Source organism: Peromyscus californicus, unplaced genomic scaffold, assembly GCF_007827085.1.
Source record: "Peromyscus californicus insignis strain IS unplaced genomic scaffold, ASM782708v3 Scaffold_11__1_contigs__length_118956290, whole genome shotgun sequence".
NCBI classification, from domain to species: Eukaryota; Metazoa; Chordata; class Mammalia; order Rodentia; family Cricetidae; genus Peromyscus; species Peromyscus californicus.
Window position 1 is genome coordinate 69,992,778 of NW_026294402.1, and position 24,673 is coordinate 70,017,450.

The 24,673-nt window shown below is 40.0% G+C and overlaps 1 protein-coding gene across 2 annotated transcripts in view; it reads left to right on the top strand.

Moving 5' to 3' along the window:
- The window catches only part of Myo5a (myosin VA), a 156,888-nt gene that overhangs the window by 92,024 nt on the left and 40,191 nt on the right, over positions 1-24,673 (top strand). For both annotated transcript variants that reach the window (XM_052714464.1, XM_052714473.1), the window contains exons 17-27: positions 2,254-2,340; positions 2,426-2,534; positions 5,422-5,633; positions 6,257-6,413; positions 8,982-9,221; positions 11,723-11,971; positions 14,881-14,974; positions 18,735-18,883; positions 21,336-21,449; positions 23,481-23,624; positions 23,793-23,846. In XM_052714464.1, coding sequence (XP_052570424.1) covers positions 2,254-2,340; positions 2,426-2,534; positions 5,422-5,633; positions 6,257-6,413; positions 8,982-9,221; positions 11,723-11,971; positions 14,881-14,974; positions 18,735-18,883; positions 21,336-21,449; positions 23,481-23,624; positions 23,793-23,846 — 1,609 coding nt within the window. The remainder of the gene's footprint in view (positions 1-2,253; positions 2,341-2,425; positions 2,535-5,421; positions 5,634-6,256; positions 6,414-8,981; positions 9,222-11,722; positions 11,972-14,880; positions 14,975-18,734; positions 18,884-21,335; positions 21,450-23,480; positions 23,625-23,792; positions 23,847-24,673) is intronic.

The following is a 24,673-nucleotide window of genomic DNA, read 5'->3' on the forward strand; positions in this document are numbered from 1 at the left end:
GAATAATATACATTCTTGTGATGGTTTTCAGGAAGATAAGTAGAGAGATAAGTAGTGGGAATTGGCACGTGCTGGACTAGTTAGCTTTCCCTCTTTCCCTGTGTGTGTGGGGGGGGGCAGGGGACGTGGGGGAGACTGAGGCTAACAGGATGGGGTCTCATGCTGTAACTGCTATTTCATCTCCACTCGCACTAGCACTGATTGTTCCTAGATGAGTATATATATATATACATATATATATACTACATATTGATTGAGTGGCTGCAGAGTATCTGATGATATAGATGCTCCATAATCTATGTAAATCATTTAGGTTGTTACAGCAGCCCTTTTTTAGAAAATATGGTTTAATAAAGTACAGTTACATCATTTTGCTCCCTTCAGTCCCTCCCAGTTACCCTTCCTTAAACCCCTCTTATTTCTCATAACAATTTCTGTCAAGTATATTTTGCCAAAGGTTTCTGTACCTCCTTAGGATACACAGTTCTAGAAGAATCTGTGGGCCAAGGATCAAGTGTATGATTTGATCACTATACATATGTATTGAAATACCACATTTTACCCCATAAATAACCACAAATATTGCGCCAAATAAGAATTTTTGAATACATTTTGTTAAAGACCAACCATGAGGCTATACAGATAGCTCAGCTGTTAAGAGGACTGCCCTTCCAAGGTACCTAGGTTTGACTCCCAGCACCCACATGACAGTTCACAACCATCTGTCACTCCAATTTTAAGTCATTTGACACCCTCTTCTAGCATCTGAGCACCAGATACTCAAGGGTTATACAGATATACATTCAGGCTTTTATATATATGTATATATGTATGTATATATATATATATATATATATATATATATACATATTAAAAGACTAGCCATATAGACTCAAGGTTGCACCCCCACTCTACAGTGTATCAGTGAATATCCAGATGGTCTTGCTGGCCTCCTCTGCAGATTCTGCCTCTGATTTGAGGGTAGTCCTGGAAGTGTGCCATCCTTATCATCATCATCAAGAGCCTCTCTCTGGAGGAAGTGGGGAGCAGGAAGAGGTTTCCACCTTCACTGTGAACTTGCACTAGCAAGCCCCATCTCCTAGCAGCGCTCCAAGGCCTGAGAAGACAGCATAGGACGGGCTTGGGTAGATACTCAGAGCTTAGTCATGAAACCAACAGGCAGTCATCTGGCTAGAAGAGGAACTTTCAGCTGCTTCATTTAGTGTCATTTTAATGTTAACATGCCATTTTTTTCTTTTAGTGTGTTAGTTCACTTTATATTTGACAAGACAAAAATATGACCAAGGCAACTTACAAGAGATGAATTTGGAGCTCACAGTTGCAGAGGTTTAGAGTCCATGCCCATCATAGCAGGAGCATGGCAGCAGACAGGCAGGCATGGTGCTGAACCCATGCTGAGAGCACAAGGCAGAGAGACAGAGAGAGCTAGCTGGGAATGGCAGGGGCTTTTGAAATCCCAGTGACACCTTCTCTAACAAGGCCACATACTTCCTAATCCTTTCTAAGCATTTCCACCAACTGGGAACCAAGTATTCACATATATGAGCCTATGGGGGCCATTCTCATCCAAACCACAATGCTTCGGATGCAATAAATGTGAAATGTAATAAAATAGATATATTTTCATTGCTGTGGCTACATAAGTATGTGCACAGTAAGCAGCTTGTAGAAAAACAAAGTTGTTGCTTTTTTGTTTTGTTTTGTTCTGAGACAGGGTTTCTCTGTGTAGTCATGGCTGTCTTGAAACTCACTCTGTAGATCAGGCTGGCCTCAAACTCACAGAGATCCACCTGCCTCTAAAAAGTTGCTTTTTTAAATAACTGAATGGGGCATGTTTAATTTGTCTTTTCAGGTTCATCAATCTTTATTTATCCTAGGGGAGGTCTATGTACTGAGCTAATGAAATCTGAGCATTTTCAGTCAAGCTAAGCCATGATTGCACACTCATTACAGGATGGGCAAAGTGAGAGAGAATTCTGTCTTCTTTCTTTCTAGTATGCTCAGTGGACTTTCTTAGGACACTGTAGTGTGTGAACTGGAGGAGCTCTCTACAGCTCTATTTTTACTGCTACATATCTCTTCCCTACTGTTTCATGGAGGTCTTCATTTTGATCACTGTTCTAGCTTTTGAATGCTTTCTTTTCTATTTTATCTATGTGGCTCCTGACAAAAGAATCTTACCTTGGACAGCCTGGGTCTTGTGGGCTAACAGCTTTTGTTTTTTCCACGCAGATTTGATGAGAAAAGGGCAGTGCAGCAACTAAGAGCATGTGGTGTCCTGGAGACCATCCGAATCAGTGCAGCGGGTTTTCCCTCACGGTGAGCCCACGGTCTGCAGATGTAAGGGAGCCCTGTGGGAGCAATTTTGCTTGAATCTTTAAGCTGTTGTGGGCTTCTGTTCTAGGTGGACTTACCAAGAGTTTTTCAGCCGGTATCGGGTCCTAATGAAGCAAAAGGATGTGCTGGGAGATAGAAAGCAAACGTGCAAGAATGTATTAGAGAAACTGATATTGGTGAGAATGATTTTCACTTAATGTTTCTGTGAGGTATTAGCCCAAGGCCTTGTCATTATGAGCTGTAAAAGCCCTGCAAACTTATGTGTTAAATACCATGCCCCACGTTATTTGGGGTTGGTTAAGTAGGGAAACACCTGACCTAGAGGTCAAGTGAGACTCACTGTGTTTAGTGTGCTAGAAGTAATGTGGGTACTGACAGCCAACACCAGGAAACTATTTTGAGAAGGGCTGGGCTCAGACTTTGGGTGCGTTTTAGATAATTTGATCATTGTCAACAAAATTAAGGGGAAAAGTCCATTTTTATTTTAAAGACAAGTAATGCATTTTATAGATGAGCAAGCAGATGATTATGTCTACATCAAATATTGAGTGAGGACTGGAGATAAGGCTCAGTAGAAGAGTGCATACTGGACTCCAGAGGACTTGAGTTCCGTTTCTAGGACCTGTGTAGGATGGCCCACAACCACCTGTTACTCTAGCTCCCAAGGGAGCCAACATCTCTGGCATTCTTGGATAGTTACATTTTCATGCACAGAGACACACACACACATGCATATAACTAAAAATCTTAAAATCAAAAAATGACAAAAAATGCAGAGGAAGCAGGACAGATATCAAAGGAAGGCAAAATCATATCCCATCATGAGAAGGAAGAATGCTTTCATGAGGAGTGGGATTTGAGTCAGGCCCTGAAGAATGGGTATGTTTGGATAAAATGGAAATAAGCTATGAAAAAAAGTAGAAAATACAGGATTTACTAAAGTGGTTGGAGAAGCACTTACGAGCTCCTGCTGCTGTTGCAGAAGACTGTGTTCAGTTCCCAGCACCCACATTGGGTGGCGTGCAACTGTAGCTCCAGCTGCAGGAGATCTAATGCCCTCTTCTGACTTATGTGGGCACTCGTACACACGACATATACTCATATAGATGCATTAAAAAATTAAATCTTTAGGGATAGAAAGAGGGCTCTGAAGTTAAAAGCACCTACTGTTTTTCAGAGGACCTTGATTTGGTTCCCAGCACCCACATGGCAGCTCACAACCATTCTTCAAGTTCCAAGGATCCAGCACCTTCTTTTGGACTCTACAGACACTAGTCATACACATAGTACACATTATGTACATGCAAGCAAAACACTGACACACATAAAAATTTTTAAGAAAGGAAACAGTAAGGTGGCCTTTTATAGGGTAAGAGTTGTGTATCAGACAATAGAGAAATTATTGGAATAGATAGATAATTGGATATCTGTCTAAGAAGCTCTCAGACTATTGTGTGTCGTCACCTGGAGGGCTTGCTAGACACAGATTGCTGGCCTCTACCCCTAGAATTTCTGATTCAGTAGGTCTGGGATGGCCCAATAATTGAACACCATTTCCCCCACACTTATTTATTTATTTGTTTATTTACTTACTTATTTATTTTCTGTGCTGGTGATAGAACCCAGGGCTTTGTATATGCTAGGTAAATGTTTTACCACTGAACTAAATCCCTTATAATTTGCATTTTTAACAGTTCCCCAGGTCCCCACAGTACACATAGAAAATCTCTAATCTGAGTCTTTATGAGTTTGAGATCATGAAAAAGTTGTTTAAAAATTAATTTTACTTGTGCCTCACTATGAAGTAGTTAGTCATAATTACTAACTATTAATTAAATGTAATTCTTCTTTGATGACTTTTCCCCTTTGAGAGAACTAAGGATCCCATCTGTAACTAAGGATCCCATCCTTCTCTAAGGATGTGATGCTTTTTAAGATCTAGTGGGTTTTTTGTTTTTGTTTTTTGAGTTTGGCCCAATTCCTTTCTAATTTGGGTTCAGATGGGAATATGGAACAGAAAGCTGAGACAATCATGCACCTGCCTCCTCACCCAGACCACTGCAGGCCTGGATCCAATGGAGGCAGAGGCAGTAGCTGCGGTAAGATGGGACAGTGGGAGAGGACCTAGTTAGGGTTCCTCTGCAAAGTTATTAATTGATTTTAGACTTTTCAGATATATGTTACAGCTTCTGATTTTTTTAACTTCATGTTTAAAGGGATATGTGCTTATAGCAAAAACTGAGTTTCTCTATTTTTGCTTAGAATTTCTGACAGAGTAGTGATTAGTATATGTAAGTTCCACTGTTCTTTTTATATGAAAATGGTTAATGATTTGCATGCTTACATCTGAGGTGAATCACCCTAAATCACATGAATATCTCTATCTACTCTATAGCTCTGCTTATGCACAAAAGTCAATGCAATATAAATAATTGTATTTCTTATGAAAAATTGGCAATCTGTAAAAGATTTTAAACACATATATGAGGTTGCATTTGTTTTTTAGATACTGTTGAAGCAAAGTGATAACTATTTAGAAGCATACCCTTAATATGAACACAGGGATTTGGAGGAATTGTTGTTGGTTTGTTTTTTTTTTTTTTAATTTTTATTTTATGTGCTTTCTTCCTGCCTTACTCTTCACATTGGTGTTTTTGTTTCTTCAGCTGCTCATGGATTATACAGACTGATGTAATCTTACAGCGGGTCAGTCAGAGGGACTGTCAGCATCTCCATCTCCTTAAGAGGTTTAAAATTCAAACAAGCACATAATAGCTGCATAAAACCCACAGCCAGTTTGGGGCCCAGATATTAATTCCAGGTAGAATAATTCTGGAAAATAACTCTTAGGCTACCATCTTCTCTAAAATCCTTTCTATTTACACAACTTAAGTAGGATTTAAAAAAAAAAAAAATCTGGCTCCATTAGTTCATTGAGATGTAGCCCAGGTTTTCGATAATAGATTCATCCTTTTACTAATTCTGCTTCTAGATTTTCTTTTCCCTATCTTGAATTTCTTTTATAAGGCCATTGTATCTCTTTGTATTTTTCCTCTAAAATAGGACAAGGACAAATACCAGTTTGGTAAGACAAAGATCTTTTTCCGTGCCGGTCAAGTGGCCTATCTAGAAAAATTGAGGGCTGACAAGTTGAGGGCTGCCTGCATCCGGATCCAGAAGACCATCCGTGGGTGGCTGCTAAGGAAGAAATACCTGTGCATGCAGAGGGCAGCCATCACAGTGCAGCGATACGTGCGGGGCTACCAGGCTCGATGGTAGGTCTCCTCATCTGACTCATGGTCCATCCAGGACAGGTAGTCTGAATGACTGCCCTACCTGTGAAGATAGCATCTCACTCGCTATTCGTGTCAAAGCACAACAAGTTAACTTACAAGACAATTAAAAAGAATAAAATTTCACATAGACTTATAATAATTCAGATTTGAATTGCTACAAACTTAGGTCCTTAGAATTTGTAACTCTTTTACCATAACATGGAACTTGAAGAAATTGTATATAAATTGAAATAGCCATGAATATGAGACAGTTAATCTTGACTCTATGGAGGAGCAATTAACAAAAATGTTCTAACAAATAGCTATATTTCAGTGTGATTACATATACAAACAGTTTTAATTTTATGAAGTTTTAAGCTTTATGAACTTCCTTTTCTTTATTGTGAAATGTGACAATATGGGACATCCTGCTTTTCAAAATTAGGGAAACTCAGTGAAAAAATACTTCAGAAGCTACACATGTAAGTTAATACAAATGCTTATTTGCCGTGAACATTAGAATAACGAACAGTGAGGTTCTGCCCAGGCTACCTGAGCAGACATTGACATTGATGTTTTGCAGTCTCCATGACTGACAGTACACCGCTGTTTTCTTTGGCCAGCTATGCCAAGTTTCTGCGCAGGACCAAGGCAGCAACCACCATTCAAAAGTACTGGCGCATGTATGTGGTCCGCAGGAGGTACAAGGTTCGACGAGCGGCCACTATTGTTCTTCAGTCTTATTTGAGAGGCTATTTGGCAAGAAATCGATATCGCAAGGTAAGATGCTGTTTTCAAGTTTGTTCATGCATTCCAGTAACATTAATTATATTTTCTGTCTGTACAAAGTACCATAGAGACTGCTGTGGACAGAGAAGCCATGTGGAGGAAACCAACAATTGAAATGCATGCTGGTATTAATTAGATATACTTGTTAACAAGATAATAGAAAAGAAAATTTACTTCCCTTTCCATTTGTTTGTGTAGTTTGTAAAATTAAAAAAGTAAATGTGAAATAAAAATCACCAACTTGGTTGATGAAAACAACAGAACTTATTTTCTCAGCTTTCTGAAGGCCAAAAGTCCAAAACCACTGGGTTGTAATCAAGGTATCAGCAATACCACATTCTCCAAAGCCCCAAGACAGAATATATTCCTTGTCCCTTCCAGTGGTGGCCTGCACTCCTGTACCTGTGGCCACATTACCCCTCTCTCTGCTCTGTCTTTATATCATTTGTCTCTTACAAAAAATAATCACGGGCTGGTTAGATCTCTGGAACCCACATTGTGGAAGGAGAGAATCAGCTCCTCCATATGCCCCCCCCCAATAATTGTTTTTTAAGGTATTTTTTAAATTATGATGATATTTAGGTCCGACCTTCATCATCAAAGATAATATCCCTATCTCAAGATCCTTAACCTAGTCACATCTACAAAGCCCCTTTTTCCAAATAAAATGACAACTACAAGTTATAGAGATTAGGACATTGTGTTGTTGAGGCCCATTATTCAGACAGCTACAGAGAGGTAAAGTACACAAATAGGTTAAATATATGACGGGGGACAGAAGGTCAACCTGAGAATGGGAAAAGATTAGGAGAACTTTGCATGGTGAAGAGGAAATAACTGTAACATTTGTATGATTAAAATACATTAACTGGAATGTGGTACCTTTTTTTTTGATTGTGTGTGTGTGTGTGTGTGTGTGTGTGTGTGTGTGTGTGTGTGTGTATGTTTTGCAGGCTTGTCAGTGTGTATATATGCAAGTTGTGCATACATACGTAGAGACCAGAGCAGGACTTGGGTTGTCTTACTTATTGCCTTGAGACAGCCTCTTACTGAGCCTGAAGCTCATGGCCTTGGCCAGGCTGGTCGGCCAGTGAACCCCCAAGATCAGCTTCTCTACCTCCCAGTGCTAGGGTTACGGGGACATGTATCCATGTATCTTATGTGGGTGCTGGGAACTCGAGCTTAAGTCTTCATGTGTGTGTAGCGAACGATTCGTACCCACTAAGCCATCTTACAAGCCCAACAAATAATCTTTTTACATGAGGCTCTGGGGTTGAGTTCAAGGTTTCATACATGCTAACCATGCATTTTCTGCTAAGCTACGCTCTCATCCTGACAAGTTCCTACTCTTTCTATCTTAGAATCACTGTTACCCTGTAGATCATAGATCACCTGCATGTGGTTGTGTGTGTGTGCATAGAGAGGGTGTACACACGTGTGCCACAGTGTCAGTGCAGGTGTTAGAGGAGATCTTGTAGGACTTGATTCTTTCCATCATGTGGGTTCCAGGGAAAAAACCTCTTTCCTAAAAATTGTTCACATTGTCTCTGCTTAATGGCCTTTGGTGACAAGAAATTTGTCTCATAAGGTAGCCATTTTCTTCTAAGTTGTGTAAAACTTTAAGAGATTATCATGACTTTATAAGAGTCAAAGGAAGATTACTTTGTTGTACATTTCCTGTGTTTACCTTCCCCTTTCAAGCTTTGTGTCTTTACCTTGGCATCCACAACAGATTCCTGGGTCATTAGAAACAACAGCGGTAAGAAATCACACTAGAATGATAAACCTCAAATGTGGCAGACAAGAGCAGCAGCTTTAGGCTGAGGGAGGTGGCACATGCCTTTAATCCCAGCATTCAGCAGGTGGACCTCCATGAGTTCAATGCCAGCCTAGTCTACGTAGTGAGTTCCAGGTGAACCAGGGCTACCCAGAAAGACCCTGTTTCAAACAAACAAAAAGCTTGTCACCTTCTGAGTTTCAGGAGTGAGGTCAATAAGTCATTAATAACCTTTACTATCTCAGGTGTCAGCCTCTCAGCTAGCTTGCTGGCCATCCCACGACCTCAAGTTCAGGCCTAATATATAGTGAAGAAGTGTAGCAGGACAATCTTTTATTTTAATAGCACATCGTTAATAAAGTACCTGGTTCTTAGTTTTATAAGACCTCTTACCAGCAGAAATCATACACCAATAAGGAAACTGATATATTTTTTATGTTCTTTGTAGAATTTTTTCCCTTTTGCAATCTGGTTCCAATTCTATGTATTTTTATTTATAGTCCTGTGTGTGTGTGTGTGTGTGTGTGTGTGTGTGTGTGTGTGTGTGTGTAATGTAACTAGAAAAGTGGACATTGAAAGATGATTTGAGAAATATGTGTATGTATATATTTTTTAATTGATATACCTTTATATTTCTGTGATGTATAATCCACATAAAAACACTGTTGATTGAATTTTTGTCCTTCTCTCTGGGTATGGATTCTCAGTGTGACATACATAGGTGGATAGACTTGAATTTTGAGTCGAGTCTAGAGCCTCAGGTTATCTGTCTTTTTCTGCAGATACTCCGTGAGCACAAAGCAGTCATCATCCAGAAACGTGTCCGTGGCTGGCTGGCTCGTACACATTATAAGAGGACCATGCAAGCCATCATCTACCTTCAGTGCTGCTTCCGGCGAATGATGGCCAAGCGTGAGCTGAAGAAACTGAAAATTGAGGCTCGCTCTGTGGAACGCTACAAGAAGCTCCACATTGGCATGGAAAACAAGATTATGCAGCTGCAGCGCAAAGTGGATGAGCAGGTGTGTTTTTAAAGGAGCCCTAAAGCTAGAGCACAGCGGAAGAGACCCACTGGGTTCTTTCTAGTGGCCTCTCTTCTTGACTTTACCCTGAAGGAAAGCAACAGACAGGAGTTTACTTTTTAAAACACCCTGCTCCAGACCTCTGTGATCATGGATCATATGATAATGTACGCTTGGCAGAAGAAGTCTTTCACCACTGCCCCTTATCTGGTTTTTGCCTCTTAATGGTTGTTTGGTGCAGCAGTCGAGAGAGAAGCAGGAAGATGTACAGGCTTCTGAGGGGCCCAATCTATTGGCAGAGGAAATATCCTCTTGCTTAAGAGTAGTTACTAAATAGTATTTTAGTACATGCAAATAATGTAGAGATAGTTAAGAATATGTAAGAGATAAGGATAGCAAGGAGAGATGGGTCAAAATGAAATGGGCTTCATCAGAAAGGTTTTATGAGGGAAATAAGAGGAATTTTAAGATTTTTAGTCTACTTTATCATTCTTACTCATCTTCTACCTAGCTCATGCTTATTTTTTTTGTATTAGCCCCAAGTTCTGACCTATGGTAGGCAGATACTATCACTGAGCTAAAATCTCAAGCCTTAAGATAAATGTGGTGGCTTAAATCTGCATTATAGGTATGCAGGAAGCTGAGATGGGAGAACTGCCTCAAATTCAAGGCTACCCTGGGTTACAGTGTGAGATTATGTCTCAAAACAACACATAAATATAAATTCTTATGTATATGTATATATATATATATATCCATAGTCTTGTTTGTTTTGTTTTGTTTTTTTGTTTTTGTTTTTTTCAAAACAGGATTTCTCTGTAGCTCTGGAGCCTGTCCTGGAACTCGCTCTGTAGACCAGGCTGGCTTTGAACTCACAGAGATCCGCCTGTCTCTGCCTCCCGAGTGCTAGGATTAAAGGCATGCCCTACAACTGCCCAGCTTTTTTCTTTTTTTTTTCTTTTTTCTTTCTTTCTTTTTTAAAGAGAGGCCCTTATTGAATTACACAGGCTAGCCTTAAAGTTGTAGCCCAACAAGTAGCTAGAATTGCAGGTTTGTGTTACCACACCCAGGTTTAGTACATGGTTTTTAATATTACTCTAACATAGTTTCAAAAGGCAAGTGTCCATTCCATTAATTTTTAATTAATTATTATTTATTTATTTTAATTTTATGTGTATTGATATTTTGCCTGTATGTATGTCTGTGCACCATGTGTGTGCAGTGCCTGTGGAGGTCAGAAGGTCAGATTCCCTGAAACTGGAGTTACAGATGGTTGTGAGCCCCAGTGTGGGTGCTGTGAATTGAACCAGATTTGGAAGAACAGCCAGTGCCCTTAACCAGCAAGCCATCTCTCTAGCCCCTTCCCTTACTTCTGAATTAAAAATTAGGAAACTCTGGGGCTGGAGGGATGGTTCAGCAGTTAAGAGCACTGGCTACTCTTTCAGAAATCCTCTGAGTTCAGTTCCCAGCACCCACATGGAGGCTCACAGTCATCTAGAGCTATAGTCCCATGGGATCCAATTCCCTCTTCTGGTGTGCAAGTGTATATACAGACAAAACACCCGTATGCATAAAGTACATAAATAAATCCTTTTTAAAAATTAGGAACTTAAGAATTTACTGTGAAACTCTATGATTATGAGAAAATCATTCATGTTGCATATCATATAAAGCAGAATTAATTGCTCTGTGCTGTTAACTATTTGTATGATGAAGAAGCCATTGGTTAGATTATGGAAAGTGCTGAGCATAGGTAGAACTAATGCCCATATCCTTAACTACTTACACTAAGGAAATGTATTGTTACTATGTCCTGGTTCTGATGCTCAATGTTATTGAGGTTTTTTTGATTGTGGGTTTTTGTTTTTGTTCTTGACACAGTTTTTACTATTTTTGCTCTGGCTGTCCTAGAACTTACTCTTTAGACCAGGCTGTCCTTGAATTCACAGAGGTCCACCTGCCTCTGCCTCCTAATTGCTGGGATTAAAAGGGTGTACCACCATGCCCAGCTCAATGTTGTTTTTAATGCCAGGTATATTATGATCGTTTTAGTATAGCAAATTTGGCCAGATTCTATCTCAATACTGTAATGATGTAACAAGAATTCATAGCTTGAATGGCATGGTATAACATTCCTTTAATCCTAGCAGCTCAGAGGTAGAGGCAGAGACAGAGGCAAGTGGATCTTTATGAGTTTGAGGCAGCCTGGTCTACATAATAAGACCCTGTCTCAAAAAAAAAAAGGAATTCATGGCTGGACTTGGTGGTGCACACCTATAATTTGAGGCAGAGGACCATGAGTTCTAGGCTTTTGGGTTACACAAGTTCTGGAGCAGTTGGACTAAATAGTAAGACCCAGTCTCCAAAACAAAGCAAAAGGAAAAACCTAAAAGAATGTAATTAATCAAAGCCTAGAAGAATCTAATCAGTATGGTTTTCCTGCTGCATACATTTGGTTGTTCATATTATAAGTATTTACTTATTGAAGTTTGTATTTAAAGAATAAAGACTACAAATGCCTCATGGAGAAACTGACCAATCTGGAAGGACTATACAACTCTGAGACTGAAAAACTACGAAATGATGTAGAACGTCTTCAGCTAAGTGAGGAGGAAGCTAAGGTTGCCACTGGCCGCGTCCTTAGTCTACAGGAAGAAATTGCCAAACTCCGCAAAGACCTGGAACAAACTCGATCAGAGAAAAAATGCATTGAAGAACGAGCAGATAAATACAAACAAGAAACTGAGCAGGTAGGAGTAGTATTCTTATCCCCATTGCCCTGTGTACAGAGTAAATGCTGTCATCCTGCCCTGGCCCATGTGACTCTATATTCATTTTAATCAAAGACATCATGTAAATTCCAGAGGGTTTATAGTTCATACTGATGTTTCCCAAACATCTCGGCCCCATAATCAACTAGTGGGCCATAGTCTTGAGGTGTAGAACATTTAGCTCTAGTAAGAACAGAAACAAAGCAATGTTTCAGCAAAGTGATGTCTATGTACTATCTTAGTTTTCTGTTGCTATAACAAAATGCCTCAGACTAGGTATTTATAAAGATTAGAGGCTTACAGCACCATATTTCTGGAGGCTAAGAAGTCCAAGAGTATGGTACCAGCATCTGGTGAAGATTTTTTGGTTACATCATAATATCAGGGGATCACATAGCAAGGAAGAACAGGTATGCCACTTTTATAGCAAAACCACTCCCTCAGTAATATATTAATCCATAAATAGGTTACCCTGTTCATAAGGGCACAGTTTTTTTTGTTGTTGTTGTTGGTTTTTTTTTTTTTGGTTTTTTGAGACAGGGTTTCTCTGTGTAGATTTGCGCCTCTCCTGGAACTCACTCGGTAGCCCAGGCTGGCCTCGAACTCACAGAGATCCGCCTGGCTCTTCCTCCCGAGTACTGGGATTAAAGGCGTGCGCCACCACCGCCCGGCTAAGGGCACAGTTTTTATAACCCAGTTGTCTCCCTAAGGTCCCACCTGCAGATATTAACAGTGAGTTTAAGGACATTGAGAGAAGACAGTCACATCATAGCATTGATTACAGACTCTTCCAGTGTGAACTTCATGAGATGTAGAATCCTTATTCTTGATAAGGGATGCCATGATTCTGAGATACAGCAGTGAACTATTAGTCCCTGAACTTATGTATAGTTCGAATTCCTATGGAAACCTGTGTTAAACCATGTTAAGTCCAAGTTAGAGAAATCTAGGCAGGAGCTGCTGAGCAGATGGAACTCCCCAAATGTTCAGTCTCATCCATGCTTCCATGCTATGAATTTAGCTTATGTAAAAACTCGTTGAACATGGGAAATTGCAGAGCTCCCAAGTAATGGTAAAAAAAAAAGTATATTTAAACATTTCTAAAAGACCCTTACAATTGGGCTGCCTGAGAAGTAGTAATTGATTTGAATGAGTCCACAGGGATCACCTTCTCTAGATGAAAACAGCTGAATTGTCAGCAGCAACTGAATAATCCTCACGTGCTTCTTCTATACTGGATTCTGAACATGGATGGTAACCTCTTCAGGAAGAGCTTAGATGAACTGCAGGCAAAATAGTGTAGCCAGGAAGACTGCTGCCCTATCCTCATGGTGCTCGGGTCCATAGAATTCCTCTGCATCAGAGTGAGACCCTGACACCATACACAGACAGGGCAGTGCCACTGTGCAGCGTCCCTTACCATGGTGGGTTTGTTCTTAAATAATTCAAATATGCGTTCTAAAGGATGCCCTTGAGCACTTACGATCCCTTTCTTTCCTCAGTCTCTGAATGCTTCCACGATTCCTCTGGAAAGATGCCTTTTTCTTCTTTCTTTCTTTCTCTTTCTTTCTTTCTTTCTCTTTCTTTCTTCCTTCCTTCCTTCCTTCCTTCCTTCCTTCCTTCCTTCCTTCCTTCCTTCCTTCCTTTCTTTCTTTCTTTCTTTCTTTCTTTCTCTGTGTGTGTGTTTTGCTGGAGACTGACCTTCTTAAAACCCCATTACCCTCTCAAAAAGGAAGGAAAGCAAGGTCCAAATGTAACACATCTTTGCCTGGATAAAGTAATATTCCACAACACATAGTGCAGTGACTTGGCGCTGCACCCATGTTTATAATTCATTGTATACATATATGAAATTCTCAGAATAAATAAAACATTTTATTTTTAAAAGAATTCATGGGGTTGGAGAGATGTCTCAGCTGTTAAGTGTGTTGTGTCTCTTGCCCTTCCAGAGGACCAGAGTTTAGTTTCTGGCCTGTACATCTGTAATTCCAGCTCTGTAGGGTCCAGCATTCTCTTCTGGCTGTGGACACACCCACACATGTAGCATGCACTCACACATACACATAAAACAATTTTAAAGACTCATATCTCTAATCTCTTGAATCTGCCCATTTGAATTGTGGTACTCTAGTGGTACAATGAGAAGGTGTTTGATGGCTAATCTTAGTTGTCAACTTGACACACTGGAATGAGGGAATCCCAAAGAATTGCCTCTATCAGAATTTCCTTGAGCATGTCTGTGGGGTGTTTTCTCCATTGCTAATTGGTGTGGGAGGGCCCAGCCCACTGTGATTGGTGTCATCCCTAGGCATGTGGGCCTGGGCTGTATAAGAAAGATAGCTGAGCTGAGCCTAGGAGCAAGAAACTCTGTGGTTTCTTCTTCAAACTCCTGCCTTGGCTTCCCCTGATGATGGACTGTGACCTGGGCATGTAAGATGAAATAAACCCTTTCCTCTCCAAGTTGCTTTTGATCAGAGTGTTCTATCACAACAATAGAAATCAAAATAGAGCAAGGTGATATCATTACTTTGGGAACAGATGTTTTGTAGATGCTAGCCAGATGCTAAGTGTTCATAGTACAGAGTAAAACAGACACCATCACAGTCCTTTTCCTCCAAGATATGTCTAGTTTATTGGAGAAGGCAAAAAAAAAAAAAATAGACCATTCATATGGACTGTAAAGAGGCTACACAGAGTTTTGCAACAGCCCAGAGAAAAGGTCTGTAATGGAGATGGTTTTCAAGAAGTTTCTTTGGAGGGAGTAAATTTGGGACAAGTATGCCAGGTGACAAGACGTAACTAGGTGAAGACAGGAGGCATGGACAGTGACTGTTGTGTGGGACATCTCGGTCCACTACGGCATCTCAGTTCGGTGTTTCATTTTATAGCTGGTGTCAAATTTGAAGGAAGAAAATACTTTGCTGAAACAGGAAAAGGAGACCCTCAATCACCTCATTGTGGAGCAGGCTAAGGAGATGACAGGTAAGGTTTGTGTCAGTTCAACCTAGCAAAAAACAACCAATTTCAAACCTAGGTTTTATAAGTTTGACATTATGTTACCAGTTACACAGTATTGCTTAGAGCTGAAAAAAAAATTTAAAGTTTTGGCTGTCATCTACGTTTACAAGCAAGAGTCCCAAATATTTAGTAAAATTAGTCAACTTATGAAGTTGATCTCTGGTGTCTATGTACTAATGTGAAGCTATTCAGTAATAACATGTGTAGCTTTTAAAACTTTGCTTTGTATGTATGAGTTTTAGCTTACAGGATTCTTACTGATCTAATAAGAATTCTTGAGCTAATTTATGGGTCAATGTGTGTGTGTGTGTGTGTGTGTGTGTGTGTGTGTGTGTGTGTGTGTCCTTTTACAGACACACACACACACACACACACACACACACACACACACACACACACACACGTGCATTTGTTTTTTTGAGTCAAGTCTGACTTGGAACTTGAGATCTTCCTGCCTCACCCTTCCAAATGTGCCTCTACACCTGGCTATTCGCATATTTTCAAACTGATGTAATTGGAAATATTTGTAGGAACAGTACAATAATTGGTATATGTGTAATGATCAAATCAAGGCAACCAACATTTTCATCTCCTCAAAATCTGTCATTTGTACTTATGGGGAACCTTCCCACTCTCCTACCCAGCTGTGCTTTGGAACCTTTATCTAACTTCTCTCCAACCTCCTCTTCTGGCTTTCCCAGTCCCGGTGACCATTTTTTGTATAACTCTTTTCTATCCAATCAGTTTTTTAAAAGCATCTTTATTAATTGTTAACATATACTGTTTGTCTTTCTGGGCCTCACTTATTTTTTAATTTATATTTTACTAAAACAGTGGGTGCCATCCTGTTAAGTTCAACTCCTTTTGCTACCAAACTAAAAATGAAGACTAATTTTTAAGATAAAGAACTAAGTAGATATGCACATTTATTCTATTCATTGATTGTGGGGTTGATTAAAATGGTCCATCAGATTGGCCTATTAGCATGTCTCTTGATTGCTAACTGATGTAGGAGGGCCCAGTCCACTGTGGGTGGTACCATCCCCAGGCAGATGGGTGCGGACAGTATAAACAAAGGGAGCTGAATGTGAGCCTGCGAGCAAGCCAGTAAGCAGCATCTGCTTCATTTCCTACCTCTAAGTTCCTGCTTGAGCTCCTGCCCTGGTTTGCCTCAAAGACAGACTGTAACTTGTAAGCTAAATAAAACCCTTTCCTCCCCAAGTAGGTTTTAGTCCGTGTTTTATCACAGTAACAAATGGAGGCATTGTGAAAGTAATCCAGAGTAAAGATTAGAGAGATAGTAAGGAATGAGTCAGAAGTTTTCCCTTAAGACCATGGTGATAAGAGCCCTCTGTACTTCCCCTCACATGATCTCTTCCATCCAATTAAAGATGATGTAGAGGAACAAGAAGCGTCCTGGAATTAATAACCTTAACTTAAAAATAAGGTGAGGACAAGAAGCCAAAGGAAAATGTTAAAAGGGGCAAAAGAAAATAGTATGGAAAGAAGGATTCCAGGATGCAGATTGTCAGGGAAGGATCCAGAATGATGGAAACATTTCTAAGGAAATATACAATATTTTTTGAAATTGACTATAGGAATGAAGAAGTAAGAATGGATTTGTCTTGAAATTTTTGTTGGAAGACTTGGACTAGCTTCTATAAACTGGTGGGAATAAAGGATAATATATAGAATGTCTTTGAAAATTTTCTCATTTATTAATTCATAATTTATGGAATCCCTCCCCTAGGAAAGCATTGTGGAAGGCATCAAGGAAACAGTAGTGACAGACTCTTGCATCCCTTGACTCATGGAGCTGGCAGAGAGTTAAATGACAGAGCAATAGAATCAGCTAGGGCAGTTTGAAACTAACCCCCAAATATAAGAATACAAAGAGCATATTGGTAGGAGACCAATTACATTATAAAAGTAATTGGTTGAGCTACTGGGTTACACTGTATACCTTCTTTTAAGAAGTATTTTTTTTAACTTAATTTAATCTTATGTGTATGGGTGTTTTGTCTGCATTTATATCTGTGCACCATGTGTATGTCTGGTGACTGTGGAGGTCCAAAGAGGGAGCTGGATCCCAAAGAACTGAAGTTACAGGTTGTAAGCCACCATGTGGGTCCTTGGAATTAAACCTAGGTCCTCTAGAAGAGCAGCCAGTACTCTTGACTACTGAGCCTCCACACATAGCTGCTTTATTTTTTTAATTACCTGTAGTCAGTGGCTAATCTCTGATCTCCAGACCATGTCCAGCCAAGAGCAAGCTACTGGCAGAAAAGGCAGTGAGGTGGGGAACTGGAAAAGTTAGGATACTTAAGCAACACGTGAGAGATGGCACAGAAGTAATTAGCACCGTGGGCAGAGCCTAAGCAGTCATCTAGTTAGAAGTAGAGGGGTAATAGGATGACAGGGCTATGAGATTATATGATAGAACATGGGACTGAGACACACAGACAAATATAGAGTAGGAGGGCAAGTCCCTTAAAAGTCACCCTTCTCTTGAAGAATGACTTTTTGAATCATTATTTAGCTGAAATAATTTATGAATATCAGAATTTATTAATAAGATGGCTCATTTCCAGGCCTAAGGACCTAAATTCAATCCCTGGGCCACATGGTGAATGAAGAAAATTGATTCCCATAAGTAGTTGTCTTCTGGCCTCCACATGTATGCTGTGACATGCACACACACAAAAAAATTTTTTATTGGATTTTATGAATATCCTAAAACAACACTATTTGAATAAAAATATATGTGCCAATACTTACATGAATTACCTAAGAGAATACTATGTAAATATATATATATATTATATATATATATATTAGTTTATTTGTTATTGCTTACTAGACTAGTACGTAGTGGAAGTTTATCCAGAAGTTCTTGTAATCTGGGTGTAGTGGTGCACACCCATAATCCCAGCACTGAGGAAATTGAAGCAGGATGGACTGTATAGCCATGCATGCATGCATACTATGCAGTCATACCAGGTTAGGCAGGGCTACATAGCAAGACTATCTCAAAAAAATAAGCAAATAGGAATGTGTTGTAACCAGTGCATGGACTAGTGGGACCAAAGCTATAGTACATGGAGAGCTCCATAGATGAGCGCTGTCATTTGTAAGAAATTTAATTTGGATTATGCTTCTTTCTCTTCCTGCCTTCACAAAACTCTCTCATGGGGCTAAAAGTTCAATTCCACTAAGAGAAACGGAAGTCAGCATACCTGTTTACATTCTTGAATTCTATGGAGTCACCTATGTATACATATTCCCCTTCCAGTTTTGAGGGGGGATTGTTTTTGTTCTGTTTAGTTCTGAAAAGGTTTATTATAATGTAAAACAGATTCCTAGGCAATACTTCATTCTAGGTTGAGTAAGGATGCAATGATGGAATCTAGATGATAAATAAGAATGGAATTGCCATCGTCTCTGGCATAAGGAACAGCTTGTTGTTGTTTTGTTTGTTTGTTGTTTGTTTTGTTTTTTAACTGATTTCCTAATCTCACCTGTGGCCAGGGGCCCTTCCCAGGGACATTTGCTTTTAGCCCCTGAGTTTCTTCTCTTATCCCTTGGCTTCTGATGGAAGGCCCAGCTTCCTCATCTGTCTCTTTGGGCTGCTTCAAGGGCTTTTTCTTGCCACCTCTGTGGCCTGACGTGTCACCTGTCACCCTTTATCCGGGCCCTATCCTCTATACCCTCTTGTTTATTTCAGAAACTATGGAGAAGAAGTTAGTAGAAGAGACAAAACAGCTGGAGATTGACCTGAATGATGAAAGGCTGAGGTACCAGAACCTTCTGAATGAGTTCAGTCGTCTGGAGGAGCGCTATGACGACCTCAAGGAGGAGATGACCCTGATGCTGGTGAGTCAGTCCAACACTTGGTTTTTTAAAGAGTCTTTCTGTGTAACCCAGGCTAGCCTTAGGCCCATGATCCTTCTATTTTCTACCTCCTGGGGATTATAGGCATGGTCCGTCATACCTGGCTTCTGCTTTTTTTTTTTTAAGATGAGAATATTTAGTCATATATAAAAGTAAGTAGAATCATAGAGTGAACCTCAATATATCTATCACCCAGTTCCCTAATAGTCAATGTATCTGTTTTCTCTCCTATTCACCACCTTCCCCACTTCATGGATTATATTATTTAAAGTAAATCCCAGAAATCATGCAGTTTTATCCATAAATACTTCAGTAAAGTCAGATACTTAAAGATGGGGCTATATAGTAGTATAAAATCAGATTATCATGATTGTGCTTCCTACATTAAATGACAATGTAAATTTTGTATATTTATATTATTTTTATATAACTATTTTCTTCACTGGAGCTTATAATTTCCAATTTAAATTTTCATACCGAGAAAATTCAGTCTCTGATAATAATAATTTATGTTAACAGTGTCAAGGGCTCTTTGGTCCTTGCCAATGCACTTTCCACACGTAGAGCTGTCCTACTTATTGTCAGGAAACTGATTTCTCTGGCTCTCTTGTTCCTAAAAGGTAACCTAATGGTATGTGTGGCTAGAATGCTCTGAAATAGATCTTGTAAAAAGCAAACTAAGTTGGTGCCCATAGGAAAGAATATTTACTTCAAAATTTTTTGATAGAAAGATCTGCTTGGCAGAGATTTTTAAAACATGACATAAAACTAATATTTGCAAGGCTCACAGATGAGAAAGCCTGGTGTAAGGGAAGCTAGAAAGCACATTTAAATCCCATAGTAGATGATTGCCCTACACTTTACCAATCTGTAAGGATTACTAATCTACAAGGAACCGTTTACAGTAGGAGTGGGTCGCTGTGATCCCTGGTTGGCAGCTCGGAAGAACCTTGATTGAGCCTTGGCTTCCTTGGCTTCCAGGTTGGTAGGTCCTCTCGAACCCCCCCCCCTCCCTTTCATATTCTGTCCCCTTCAGCTTTCCCAGCATCTGGTTCCTCTCTCTCAGTGCTCTTGGTCCCCACCGTTCTATTCTTTGGTGTATTTTTATTTACTCTATGTATTAGACAACTGTACCAACCTTTACATTTAATCTGTGTTTCAGTTATACTTAGAATTAAGCTCTGGATCTTACTGGATACTTTGGAGGCCACTGGTTACTTAGAAAACTCCTGAGTAACAGTGGAAACAAAATGATTCTTTGAGCCTTTTCTGTGTATTAGGTACAGTAGACTGTCCCGATTTGCTTCTTCATTCCCTATGAGTTTTCTAAACACTGGTTGATATGGTATCTATGCCCTAAAAGTATCTTCCAGATCTCCTGAATCATCATGGTCATGATTCAGGGGTCTTCAGTGAATTCTGCAAGCGTCTAGCTTACCTGCCCTGCACTTTCTAATCCTCACTGCTTACTCCACAGATGGATGTCATGTGTAAAGTGATAGAAATTAGAGTCACCTATATAACTCCTACTTATTTTTTATTTTATTTTATTTTAACCACGTATACTTAATTACCATGTAATGAATGGTTATGTCTGTCATTCAGTGTAATTTATAAACTTTCTTGTAACTTTTATTTTATCACAACACAAAGAATTACTTGAACAGAGTGGCTGAATAACTCAAAACTTTAGGGAAAAAAAAAACAAAACAAAAAAACAAACAAAAAAAGAGAGAGCCTTGAAGAAGTCCCGTTGATAGACTCCTTGCTTAGCATGGATCTAAAGGCCTGTGTACCATTCTCAGAACTCATAGAGTGTGGTAGCTCTTGCCTGTAGTCCCAGTACTCAAAACAAAGTATACAAAGTTTCAGCCCAAAACTTTGTATACTTTGTTTTGACAAGAAAGCTACCAAGAACTTGTCTTTTTCTCTGAGAACATCCTTAGCTGAAGGTTCTAGCTTATCTGATTCGGGCACTAGTTCCAGCCTCTGTTGTTTCTTTTTACAAACTCTATTTCATCTAATAGGACTTCACTCTGAACAGGAACAGGAGGTAGCAGCCCCTCAAGCTACAGCTATAAAGATTGTGAACTCTAGAATCAGTCCCAGTAATCAGAAATTCAAAGTCATCTTTAGCTACAGAGTGAGTTCAAAGCTAAACTGTTGTACATGAGACCCTGGGGACTCTGCCAACAGTCACAGGTGATCTACATTGGGCCATGTGGTTTTCTTACCATGCTGGCACGCCTTTCTCATTGCGGAGACCACCTGCTTATAAGAACTTGGTCAAACTAAGATGGAACCCTTGAACATTTGGCCATCAGTGCAAATTACTGAGTAGAGATTGTAATGAAGACGTTGTGGATGCTGTTTCCACTGTGCACTGTTCCGTTATGTTAAATGAATTGTCTTTGGGTTATTATTTACCTCACAGAATGTGCCTAAGCCAGGACACAAGAGAACGGACTCTACCCACAGCAGCAATGAGTCTGAATACACCTTCAGCTCTGAATTTGCAGAAACTGAAGACACTGCACCAAGGACAGAGGTACATTTATCTATCACTAGAAGTAAGATGTGCTTGCTTCTGTTGATAGGCAACATTTCTAATAATTGACTTATGTATTCTTAATCATTTGTATATATGCATACCCATTGCACATGTTTTTGACAATACATGTACTAGTTTTTGTTTGTTTGGGTGGTAGGATTGAACCAAGAACTCTGTATGTGACAAGCGTGTGCTCCATCACTGAGCAGTATTCCCAGTCCCACAGTATACATTTAAATGGAAGCCTTATAGCAGTAGTTTCTTTGCTGTCTCTGTCATGGTGGGACCCCAGGCGGTTTCTGCAGAGAACTCAGCTGCTGCCTGCATTTGCCCTGGAGTCCTCACAGTGTCTAAGGCTGCTGTGTGCTGGTTTGAAACCATTGCTTTTCCATGCTGCTATAGGCTGTTGGAGTCCTGCTTTTTCCCTGAGCTTCCTCACAGCTTCCCAGCTGGGGAAAGGACCACCATGACTTGCTCAGCTGTGGTAGGATAATTTCAAAATTAAATTAAAACCAGTGGTGGTAATTTCATTAATGATTCTATTATTTTGTCTTCAGTTGTGAGACTGTTTTAAGGTTAATACCAAAGTTTCACTCACTCATACTCCAGGTTTGGGTGACAAAGTCCTTACTAAAAAAGGGAAGGAAAATAAGACCCCACAACTCCTCTCCTCCAGATGGCCCACTCTTCCTCCTTTCCTATGTGATCAGAGAAGTCAAATGACCTTGCTAGAAATAGATATGCCACTGGCACTAAGGACACCATCTAGCACTCTTAAGTGACTACCATTCATCACAGCTCAAGTTATTTTGTGTTTTGGCAAGTATTACCTTCTGTGCCCCTGCCTTTTCCTGTTCTCTTATTCCTAGCTGTAGAATTTCGTTCTCACCTAGCAATCAGTGGATTCTGCATATAGCATTAACTGAGAGCCGAGAAATTACCCAATCCTATTTTAATAAGATTCCTTTTTACATGCCCAAAGCCCAAAGGAATAATTTCCAGTTAATAACATTTCACGTGCCGAGAGTGAAGTACTATGTTTGTTTATAGAATGGAGGATCCTGTTACAGTGGTTTGAAAGTTAAAGTTTCAGGAACATATGCATCACTAATAAATGAACAGATATTAAGATATTTAAATGGAACATTTAAGTACTTGTAGGTGTTTTTGGTGGGCCAACACAATAGCTCACTGGTTAAAGTACTCAATGTAAAGCCTGCTGACCTGAGCTCAAGCCCCAGAACTTATTCTGGAAGGAGAGAACCAACTCCTGCAAGTTGTTCTGTGACCTCCATACATGCACCCTTTAACCTTAGGAAAAGCCAGAGAATAAAATTTAAGACAGCATTGAAATGCCACCTTTGGGCAATCAACTGAGGTGAAAACGTTTCTTTGTTGAGTTACAGCAGTGACCATTGTCCTAGGAATGATGTAGCTGTTGATGTAAGTAGAAGTTGCCCCAGCCCACCAGACTGCCAAGGGTTATGTTCAGATATTTATGTTCTTGAATGTGTATTGAGAAATTAGAAACCATCTCATTGCCCATCAGGAAGACAAAGCCTAAGCTGGTGGTTCACCTGGCTATGCAGTTAGACAGATAACTGGAAAATGACTACAGCAAGCACTTTTGCTTCTGAGTCATCTCCCAGCCATGTAGTCTTAATTCTTGAACAGATGTGCTAGGGTAGATATTATTATACATCTACAGCTGTAATAAATGCACGCAGATTTCCACAGGCTTATTCATATGCCACCAGTATAATAGGGGACACAGTTGGCTAATATGGGACATTATTAACTTTGAAATGCCACCTGTGGGCTATTTGCCAGTCAGGTAAGAGAGAAGTAATCCCTTACTATTGTTTAACTTGTATTTATTTCTCCAATCGTTAGCAAGGGTGAACATGTTTTTTGTTTTGTTCTACACTTCTTTTGTGAGTTTGTTTTCCTATTGAACTGTTTTTACCATTTTCTCTTTGGCTTGTGAGTCTCTGACTTTACTTGATTCTTACAATTTCTGGGTTTTAGGAGCCAAGTGAGAAGAAGGTGCCTCTGGACATGTCATTGTTCCTTAAGCTCCAGAAGCGTGTCACAGAGCTGGAGCAGGAGAAGCAGATACTGCAGGATGAGCTGGACAGAAAGGAGGAGCAGGTGTTCCGCAGCAAGGCAAAGGTGAGCAGCAGTGAGGGAGGGAAGGCTGTCCCATTCTGTGGTCCCTGAGTTCCTTAGCTGGGCGGCACTCACTTCGACACTTCACAGCCCTTTGTACAGCAGCTAACGTTCTAATAGTAAAACCTTGACAATTAAAATACAAAGTTTTTATTTTATTTTTCTCCCCAGGAGGAAGAAAGACCACAAATTAGAGGTGCAGAACTGGAATATGAGTCCCTCAAGGTACTGAAAATTTCAGCCCAAAACTTTGTATACTTTGTTTTGACAAGAAAGCTACCAAGAACTTGTCTTTTTCTCTGAGAACATCCTTAGCTGAAGGTTCTAGCTTATCTGATTCGGGCACTAGTTCCAGCCTCTGTTGTTTCTTTTTACAAACTCTATTTCATCTAATAGGACTTCACTCTGAACAGGAACAGGAGGTAGCAGCCCCTCAAGCTACAGCTATAAAGATTGTGAACTCTAGAATCAGACTACTTGGTTCAAATGCTCCCTCCCATCTGTTACCATAAACATCTAATTAACGCTGAGGGGCAGATAAAGGCATAGGGTAGCAGTCTGCTCTCCAAAACATCCCCTGCCTCACAGAAACATAGATAAGTGAAAGTGTTTTCTGTAGTATGAGTGAAGCCCAGATTCGTTCTGTATTGGGTGAGTGGTTCTCAAAGTTCACCCCTATATTATCACAGTCACTGTCGCCTAGTTCCTTGTTGGAAGTACAAAATTCTCAGCCCTCACACCACTAGACATAAGGTCAGAATCCTGTAATTGGGGCTTAGAAATAAGTGTTTCAACAGGAACTCCAAATGGCTGTGATACATGTTAAAGTTGGGGACACATTGTATCAGAGTCTCAGCACCAAAGTAAAGACATTGCCTTGTTTTCTGTTCCCAAAATGAACAATGCAAAACTGATTACTAATTAGTAGATTGAAAGAGAGCCCTGCTGAGGTTTCCAGAGGTCTGCCCAGATGACCCAGTCATTGGGAATATCCTGAGCAGCTGTATGCTTGGGTTTGCCCTTACATTTACCTCCAAACAAAGCCTGGGCTT